We start from the raw sequence: 9,566 nt of genomic DNA on the forward strand, positions 1-9,566 counted from the left end.
GTTTTGTTATTAATTAATTTGATCATCATGCAGTCAAATTAATCAAAGTGATCTAGAGTTTGATGTTTTGTTCCTACAGTATTTATTTTGCTGTTATAATGACAGCTGTATGAGACATGTAAAGTCAATTGTGCCTAGGGTCATGATGGTCATTTGAACTGCATATATGGTGTACAGCGCTATTGGACACTATCTGTTAAAATCTGACATTGAATCATAAGTAGAAGTTTATGTCAGCTTACATTTGCTCTGTGTGAATGTATTGTTCTTTTGCAGATGTGCTGTAGCTCAACCTTGAAGGGAATAAAATATAATCTATGTTTATCTAATGGAGTGTTTGCAGGTGCAGGTCTCCAAGATTAAAAACCACAATTCTGTAAAGAACCAAACACCATGTTCGGATGTTAGAAGAATGATCTATAGATCAAATGTAACATTTGAGAACCTGATGAAATTATTCCAACTAAGCATCCATATGACAATACATATTAGTGTGTCTGTATTTAAGTTAGTTTGAGGCTTGATCCTCTTACTCGTTTTCTACAGCCTTTGGAAGTATATCTGAATATTTCTGAATATTGCACCGCCCAGTAAAAGCTGCTGGCTAGTTCTTTCTTTAAACTCTTCAGAGTGCATGACTGAGGCACTACAAAGAAGAATCATGCCACTTACATCTACTAAAATCTTTATTCTGATGTGTGGATTTTGTTCTCGATTTCACGCTATCGGTGAGTCTCACTTTAACCAAGTGATCATGTCAAGAGGGAGATTATTCTGTCAAGATATTGCTTAATTCTTCCCTCTTTTGGTGTTTGTTGATTTTACTGTACACAGTATAAACATACTAATTAGAAACTATAAATTATAGAATGATTTAATAATGTTCAAACCATTTGAAAAAAAATAATTAAAGGGGAAAATGATATAGTACAGTAATATGTCATTTTCATGATCTCGAGCTCGTTTAAATGTGCATATAACTGTTTTATTCAAAATAAATGAACTTAAACATGTCTGTGTCAGTGATTACCAATCACTAGAAAATCAACGTTATATTTAGAAAGCGTTCAGCCTCTCTTTGTTCAAATGTTTTAGAAAATGCTGGTAAATGCATACTTTTGTTCAGGGTCCTCGGCTGATGCACTAGCAGTTTGGTTTGTCCTGCAAAGTTTGTTATTTGAAATTGTTGTAACTGTTATTCATTCTGTACAGAATATCCACCGGTTCAAACAGTTCAGACCCAAAATGAAGGTTGGTTGAATTTGGTTGTTTTAAACTTAAGAAATCTATACAGTTTCTCACACTCTGTTCTTATACTTCATCTCTCAAAGTCGCGCATGGATCTGATGTATCTTTGCGATGTGACGTCCCTCTCCTGTCTGAATCCTCCACATTGCTCTGGGAGAAAGATGGAGAACAAATATCCAACACCACACTGATGTACAACAACTCTGCCGACATCATCTTACACACTGTTGATGAACGCAGTAAAGGGAAATATTACTGTAGATTGATGGAAGATGGAAGAGTAGAAACTGTTAGGATTCACACACTTAATGTCACGTCACGTAAGTATATGTTAATTCTGAGTTATATGCCAAAATGATAATGATCTATAATATTTTTCCATTTAGAATTCTGCAGAAGTTGTTTCTTGTGTTTGTTTGTATGTTTTTTAAGCTTTAGGCTTAAAGAATCACCTTTCACAAATATGCATAGAAATGAAATGTTTTAACTAAGATATTCACTGAAATTCACCAGGTTACCTATTTTCTTTCCAGATTCAAACACTGGAAAAAATAAAAATCGTCCCATTTACAGGCAAAGCTCCAGTAATAGTGATGTATTACTGATCTGCAAAACTAGCAGGAAATATAACAACTTGAAGTGGACCTGGGAGCCAAGGCCTAATTCACAGATTGATCTGATAACCTTTGAAAAAGGAAGACAAGTTCAGTTAAACGGACCAATTAAACCAGGAAGACATTCTTCAACCGAATACAACAGTCAAGCTTTAATCTTTCACATCTCACCTGTGAACTTCAATTACAGAGGGACATACAGATGTATTACAGAAACTGGCATCTACACAACAATAATACTACACACCATCAGAGGTTTGCAAAAGTCAATCAATCATAAATAAACACAGATTTTTCATTTACATTTGATTATCAGACACCTAAATAATTATTATTTTGTAAATGTGTTCAGTACATTTACAAAGTCTTTCATGTTGTTGTTGATTTCAGTCTCGGTGGAGCCCCCTGATGGTGTGCTGAAGAATCAGTCAGTGGTTCTGACCTGTGAAGTTTCTAAAGTAACTGATTCAGTGACGCTGGTCTGGCTCAGGATGGAGGGGAACAGAGGAGTTTTCGTTAAACAGCAAATTATGACTGAGAAAAATAACAAGTTACAACTCACAGTGAATCTATCCAGCAATGAAACAGACCCGATGAACTGGCAGTGTGCAGTTTTTACTGAGAGTACTCTCAGAGCTCTGGCCCCAATAACAAACAGTCATACCTCAACAACTACAAATGCTCCAAGTATGTCAACAGAGACTTCAACTGTAACAAACCAAGGTAATATATTTGAACCATTAATATACAGTATTTTCACCTTGAATAAGATTATAACACACAAGACAGACAATCTGAATGTTCTGTAGATTACACTAATAATTTGTCACTTTGTAATCATGGCATTGGTGTAATTATGTGGCTCAACATGTTTCTGCAGAAGACACCATGACACAGGACAGTCTTCTACATATTGTGATCATCATAGCTTGTGCTGCCATTGTCAGTGTGCTGATTCTGCTGGGATTTCTAGTTTTTAAATGTCAACAAAAAACAGGTGAGCTCATCATAGAGACAGTATAGGAAGGAGAAGATGGGCCATAGAAAAAAGAATAGGACCAATTGTGATGCTCAATAAAGCAGCTGAATGAATGTCCCACATTTCTTTTAAAAAGCTACAGAAATGGCCCTTTCACAGAGACACTCCCTTTTTTCTACTCTAGTGCATGCTTGGATCGACCTAATAAGTGTTTATCAGGTTTTGGTCTGTCTCCATTCAAGTATATAAGAGCTGTACTTAGAAATAGTTACTTAATGGATACCAAATCACCAGGCTTGCATTAAGGGACATTGGCTTCTTGCAGATTAACCTCTGTATGTTCTTTACATTTTTCCAGGAGCTGACAGCTGGTTTAAAACCAAGTATATAAGTTCAGAGGTTAGCTGTGAAACACCATCTATCATAAACATTTCAAATTGTCGTTTTGATGTGATAATAATACACGTGTTATATATGGTTGTGATTTCGATAAAGTATATACGCTCATTAAGCTTGTACATTTCAATATTTACAGGTGTTGGACTGCAGTACTACAGTCATCTACTCAGCTAGTACAGCACAGTGAGCCAGCACTTGCACAGGACTTGTACAGAGCAGATTCAAGAAACAGCTTAAAACTATCTCTTCTGTGAGCACTTAACTGCATCCTGCTGAGAAAATAAACAATTACATAATAAATAAAAGAATACAGTTCTTCCTCTATGCATTCGCTTTTCCTTAATCCCTTCTTCACTGTAAAAAATAAATCCGTAAAATAACAGAAAAAGTACTGGCAGCTCATTACACATAACATTATACATTCATTTAAAGGACATTTCTGTTTACTCTAAAACAATGCAATGAAGCGTAAAATTCAAAATACTGATAAAACACCTGTAAAAAAATAAACACAGAACAATTCCTTCAAATACAGTATATTGCGCCCTATTTTTACATTTTTTTAGAGTGTTGTTCTAGCTTGTACTGTTTTAAATGATGTTTAAATGATGCACAGGGCAGATTTTTTTAACCGTGTTGCTGGGTAATGTTGCTTGGCCACTTTCCCATTGTGAATGGGCAACACATTTTTTACTGGATACTTTAGATCAGTTGTGAGCCTTGTGTCTCACCTGGTTGCCTGTTGACAGCAATATTGACCAGCAACATTGCTGAAAATTTTGCCTTGTGTTTCATCACCTTTAAACTTTGTATTAGCATTTGAGTTTATTGCCTCTTTATGTGGTGAATCACTTGTATTTCTCATTTGTAAGTTGCTTTGGATAAAAGGCCTGATAAATAAATAAATGTAAATGTAAAAGTTTGTAAACTTTTTTTATATGTTATTGGATGGAATTTAAATCATCAAATGGATATATCATTAATAACAGCAAGCTACTCATTCATTATTTTGGTATATTAAGAATGAATTAAGACTGATAATTCTTGTTTTATGCTCTAGTGAGATTGTACAGGTGCCCTGTCTGTATGCAATGATTCTTTGGGTTTCATTTGCAGTAGAAACAGAAATGCAACACTATTTCGGAGTAATCAGACTTGAATCAATATACTCGCACTTCAGAAAGAAACCCCACTGTGGTTTCATAACACGCAACTGTTTTAAACGTAGCACAGTATTTCCTGACATGTGGTGGTGGTGGTGGTGGGGGGGGGGGGGGGCTGTCTTACATTGCAAGCAAGTTAAACCTTGACATATTCATCAAAATAAATGTCAATTTATTGCATTGCTTATGTGCACTGAAGCCTTTAAATAAGTTATGTTACTATTTTTAAATATTAAATGTTATCAGGCACATTTGAAATGGCCTTATGAAGGCAAAGGGTAAAATAATAATAATACTATATATATTTTTAAAATGTAGATAAAAAAATACAGTAGCAATATTAAGTACTCACATTTGTTGTTTAATAAATTATAATGATTATAATTACTTACAATAACTATACATTAAATCAAATTAATACATTTTCATGGGCGATGACAGGGTAATTTTCTATATTGTTTTTGTAAATTTGCATGGGCCTACAAAGAGACTGAGTTTCAAAAATAGATCGCCTCAATAAAGCAAGGTTGTGAGTTTAGATCACGCTTTAGATCGCAGAATTGTGTGACTGAGAGAAACCTCAAGATAGCTCAGTTTAGCAAACCATTTCCTGCTCTGGAAATTAGCTAAATGTGCAAACCAGACGAGTCTAAAAACAATATTTGTTTTCAGGCATGCCTGATTTAACTGAAATAAATAAACTATTTAAATAATAGATGTGCAAACAGAAGATTTTAAAATACTTTTTTTTTACCCTGAATAAAAATGTTTAGGGTATCTGTTTATACTTCTAAATGTAATTTAACATGGTAACACTGAAAAAATGTAATAGTTTTATCTAGTACAGTATCTCTCTGCATGAAAATTTTGTTTAAAATTCATAAGCTGATAGTTTTCTATGACTTTAGATTTCTGAATATTGCACCGCCCAGTAAAAGCTGCTGGCTAGTTCTTTCTTTAAACTCTTCAGAGTGCATGACTGAGGCACTACAAAGAAGAATCATGCCACTTACATCTACTAAAATCTTTATTCTGATGTGTGGATTTTGTTCTCGATTTCACGCTATCGGTGAGTCTCACTTTAACCAAGTGATCATGTCAAGAGGGAGATTATTCTGTCAAGATATTGTTTAATTCTTCCCTCTTTTGGTGTTTGTTGATTTTACTGTACACAGTATAAACATACTAATTAGAAACTATAAATTATAGAATGATTTAATAATGTTCAAGCCATTTGAAAAAGAAAATTAAAGTAATAAAAAAACTATTTATATAGCACACTAATCTGTAGACTAATCTCTATTGTTATCAAATTCAAATTAAGTGACTGTTTAAAGACGTAACTGTTTTATTCAAAACAAATGTAACAAACTTAATCTGTGTCAGTGATTACCAATCACTAGAAAATCAACGTTATATTTAGAAAGCGTTCAGCCTCTCTTTGTTCAAATGTTTTAGAAAATGCTGGTAAATGCATACTTTTGTTCAGGGTCCTCGGCTGATGCACTAGCAGTTTGGTTTGTCCTGCAAAGTTTGTTATTTGAAATTGTTGTAAGTGTTATTCATTCTGTACAGAATATCCACCGGTTCAAACAGTTCAGACCCAAAATGAAGGTTGGTTGAATTTGGTTGTTTTAAACTTAAGAAATCTATACAGTTTCTCACACTCTGTTCTTATACTTCATCTCTCAAAGTCGCGCATGGATCTGATGTATCTTTGCGATGTGACGTCCCTCTCCTGTCTGAATCCTCCACATTGCTCTGGGAGAAAGATGGAGAACAAATATCCAACACCACACTGATGTACAACAACTCTGCCGACATCATCTTACACACTGTTGATGAACGCAGTAAAGGGAAATATTACTGTAGATTGATGGAAGATGGAAGAGTAGAAACTGTTAGGATTCGCACACTTAATGTCACGTCACGTAAGTATATGTTAATTCTGAGTTATATGCCAAAATGATAATGATCTATAATATTTTTCCATTTAGAATTCTGCAGAAGTTGTTTCTTGTGTTTGTTTGTATGTTTTTTAAGCTTTAGGCTTAAAGAATCACCTTTCACAAATATGCATAGAAATTAAATGTTTTAACTAAGATATTCACTGAGATTCACCAGGTTACCTATTTTCTTTCCAGATTCAAACACTGGAAAAAATAAAAATCGTCCCATTTACAGGCAAAGCTCCAGTAATAGTGATGTATTACTGATCTGCAAAACTAGCAGGAAATATAACAACTTGAAGTGGACCTGGGAGCCAAGGCCTAATTCACAGATTGATCTGATTGCCTTTGAAAAAGGAAGACAAGTTCAGTTAAACGGACCAATTAAACCAGGAAGACATTCTTCAACCGAATACAACAGTCAAGCTTTAATCTTTCACATCTCACCTGTGAACTTCAATTACAGAGGGACATACAGATGTATTACAGAAACTGGCATCTACACAACAATAATACTACACACCATCAGAGGTTTGCAAAAGTCAATCAATCAATCAATCAATCATAAATAAATAAACACAGATTTTTCATTTACATTTGATTATCAGACACCTAAAGAATTATTGTTTTGTAAATGTGTTCAGTACATTTACAAAGTCATTCATGCTGTTTATTTCAGTCTCAGTGGAGCCCCCTGATGGTGTGCTGAAGAATCAGTCAGTGGTTCTGACCTGTGAAGTTTCTAAAGTAACTGATTCAGTGACGCTGGTCTGGCTCAGGATGGAGGGGAACAGAGGAGTTTTGGTCAAACAGCAAATTATGACTGAGAAAAATAACAAGTTACAACTCACAGTGAATCTATCCAGCAATGAAACAGACCCGATGAACTGGCAGTGTGCAGTTTTTACTGAGAGTACTCTCAGAGCTCTGGCCCCAATAACAAACAGTCATACCTCAACAACTACAAATGCTCCAAGTTCAGAAATCTCAACTGTAACAAACAGTAATATACCGTACATTTAACCTTAATATAAATGATAGGCTCACAATGTACATGAAAATGCTTATTTCAATACAGTATGTTCCAGGTACAGAAAATCTAAAAATTAAGTTAGTTAACACTTTGAACTTACCAATAAAGTCTCTATTTTCTTTCAGCAATCAACAAACATGCAAAGGCTACAGTACCCTGTGTTTTGGTTCTGTTTACTGGGATTCTGCTTGGTGCTCTCTTGTATTACTGTTACAGGAAACGAAAGTCAAGTAAAAAAATACGATCAGTTATTATTTTCAAAATAGTCTCTTTTGTCTTTTGTTAATCTTTTCACAGTGAATGATTTCTTTCTTTCTTTCTTTCTTTCTTTCTTTCTTTCTTACTCTTGCTATTTTTGCAATCATTTTAGTGCACTCTGACCCTCAGGAGTCTGAACCAGTCTACATCAATATCAGCCAAATGAGGAATGACAGAGGTATTCAAATCAGCAAAATATATTTAGTTTCATATTTCCATTAACTGCTAGATGTTTTTTTTAAATGACTAAACACACATATTGAAAATTGCACAAAACCCTAGCATCATACTGGTGACTTTTGTGCTCACAAGCTTTCCAAAAAAAATGTGAATGTCTAGCTTTCTTCTTCCATTAGAGCGCAGCAGCACAATGGAAAACAGAAAAAACAGTTCTGCATTATACTGCAATATAAGAGGAAACAGATATGGTAAGACTTTTTTCCTCCAGGAATTGTGAAACATCATTTCATCTGAACATACTCTCTTAAATAACTTTTTTTCTGCAGGAAAAACAAACATAAATAAAAGAGATGAGGTGAGTGCAGATGTTTGTTAATATTACACATCTGTTACAGTCCAAAAATAATATTTTAATTTTTTTTTTTGTATTTAAGTAATGTTGTTAATTTATTTTGCTGCCAAATGTGGTTGTCATTTTACCCCAAAATAGCTTATTTATTGCTGTTAATTTGTTTTGTCTTTCCACAGACAACAGTTACATCAGACAGTGTAACCTACGCAACCATTCATTTCAACAAATCCGGGTTCCAGACATAGACATAACTCCCCAAGATTATTATGAAAACCCGGGGAAGAGAGAGTTTTGCCATTTGTTGATACGTAGTGTTTTATTTAAGTTTTGAGAACCTCAAACTATTGTCTCATGGAGAAGGTATAACATTTTCTTTATTGAACAGCAGATGGCGCTGTCAGATTACATAAACTATCAGCTGAGTAGGTTTAGGGGTGTAATACACCCAACTGCCTTCAGTGAACCACCATGAATATTCATCTAACTGACTGAAACTGGATTATTGCATCCCTCAATTAATGTTGTGTTAATAGAGACGTGTACAAACTAAAGTGATTATTATTATGACTTTACATTTGTTATGGTATTATAGCCGCCTTCATTTATGTGCAAGTATGCTGGTGAAATGGCCATTTGATGGCAGTGTTTGAAAACATACTTGAAATATAATAATAATAATAAAAAAAAAAGAGTTATGCAGTTACACATCCTCTTCTCTCTCTGTCTGTCACTTTCATCCTCCTGGAATCCACCCAGAACATGCAGCTTCAATGTACTTCAATCTAAAACACAAAAGTGTGGAAAAAAAGTAGTTTGAATAGGATGTCTTTATGGACAAGGGATAATGCTCCTCACCAACTCAAGGTTGCTCTGCTTTGTATAAATGCGTGTCTTTATTTAAACGTGGGGGGATTTTAAAGCGCTCGTCAAGGTCTGCTAAGTAGAACCATTGAGTGATGAATTAGAGTATGACAGAATCCAAAAGCACATAAATGATGTTCTGTGGGGAGGGGAAAGGCAGATGTTGACAGAATGGGCTGCGCTTAGGGGAAAAAAATAACCAAGGTTAACACATGCTTTGACTCACATCTTTGTCTACAAAATGTAGGCTTTAAATAATCCTATTTTATTAAGGTCCTGACCACATCATGCAGTAAAGACTTATTACGAGGAGCACCGTGAGTACGGTCAAGATGGGTAGACTCTTATCCAAAGTCTTACTTTCTACTACTGACAATCACAGCACCTTTTCTAGTTAAGCAAAGCTTTTCTGCTCAACTTAATCTCCTTGACTTTGAATTAATATGTTCAGTTTCATAAAATCGCTTTACTCTGTCCATCACTCCAGACACTTCAGCTGTTTCTGCCACCACACACACACAGAATAGAAA

At 34.7% G+C, this 9,566-nt stretch overlaps 2 protein-coding genes across 2 annotated transcripts; both read left to right on the forward strand.

Annotated features, from left to right (window-relative positions):
* The first annotated feature begins 633 nt into the window (after window positions 1–633).
* On the forward strand, window positions 634–4,162 carry LOC306876094 (uncharacterized protein). Its single transcript, XM_079427012.1, has 8 exons — window positions 634–728; window positions 1,213–1,251; window positions 1,332–1,568; window positions 1,782–2,117; window positions 2,253–2,585; window positions 2,743–2,859; window positions 3,200–3,240; window positions 3,377–4,162. The coding sequence occupies exons 1-8, from the start codon at window positions 635–637 to the stop codon at window positions 3,425–3,427; spliced, it is 1,248 nt and encodes a 415-aa protein (XP_079283138.1). The 5' UTR covers window position 634; the 3' UTR covers window positions 3,428–4,162.
* Window positions 4,163–5,377: 1,215 nt separating this feature from the next.
* Window positions 5,378–8,885, forward strand: LOC306876029 (uncharacterized protein). Its single transcript, XM_079426920.1, has 10 exons — window positions 5,378–5,472; window positions 5,979–6,017; window positions 6,098–6,334; window positions 6,548–6,883; window positions 7,032–7,355; window positions 7,511–7,615; window positions 7,756–7,821; window positions 8,000–8,071; window positions 8,150–8,178; window positions 8,352–8,885. The coding sequence occupies exons 1-10, from the start codon at window positions 5,379–5,381 to the stop codon at window positions 8,418–8,420; spliced, it is 1,371 nt and encodes a 456-aa protein (XP_079283046.1). The 5' UTR covers window position 5,378; the 3' UTR covers window positions 8,421–8,885.
* Window positions 8,886–9,566: the final 681 nt, after the last annotated feature.

Source organism: Barbus barbus, assembly GCF_936440315.1.
Source record: "Barbus barbus genome assembly, chromosome: 10".
Taxonomy (NCBI): Eukaryota; Metazoa; Chordata; class Actinopteri; order Cypriniformes; family Cyprinidae; genus Barbus; species Barbus barbus.

What these genes read in the sequence shown, in the direction of transcription:
- LOC306876094 (XM_079427012.1), top strand. Translation starts at nt 635, where the DNA reads ATGACTGAGGCACTACAAAGAAGAATCATGCCACTTACATCTACTAAA. An exon ending in TTCTCGATTTCACGCTATCG is followed by an intron (nt 729 to 1,212) that starts GTGAGTCTCACT and finishes CATTCTGTACAG; the next exon opens with AATATCCACCGGTTCAAACA. An exon ending in CACACTTAATGTCACGTCAC is followed by an intron (nt 1,569 to 1,781) that starts GTAAGTATATGT and finishes TTTTCTTTCCAG; the next exon opens with ATTCAAACACTGGAAAAAAT.
- LOC306876029 (XM_079426920.1), top strand. Translation starts at nt 5,379, where the DNA reads ATGACTGAGGCACTACAAAGAAGAATCATGCCACTTACATCTACTAAA. An exon ending in TTCTCGATTTCACGCTATCG is followed by an intron (nt 5,473 to 5,978) that starts GTGAGTCTCACT and finishes CATTCTGTACAG; the next exon opens with AATATCCACCGGTTCAAACA. An exon ending in AATCTCAACTGTAACAAACA is followed by an intron (nt 7,356 to 7,510) that starts GTAATATACCGT and finishes ATTTTCTTTCAG; the next exon opens with CAATCAACAAACATGCAAAG.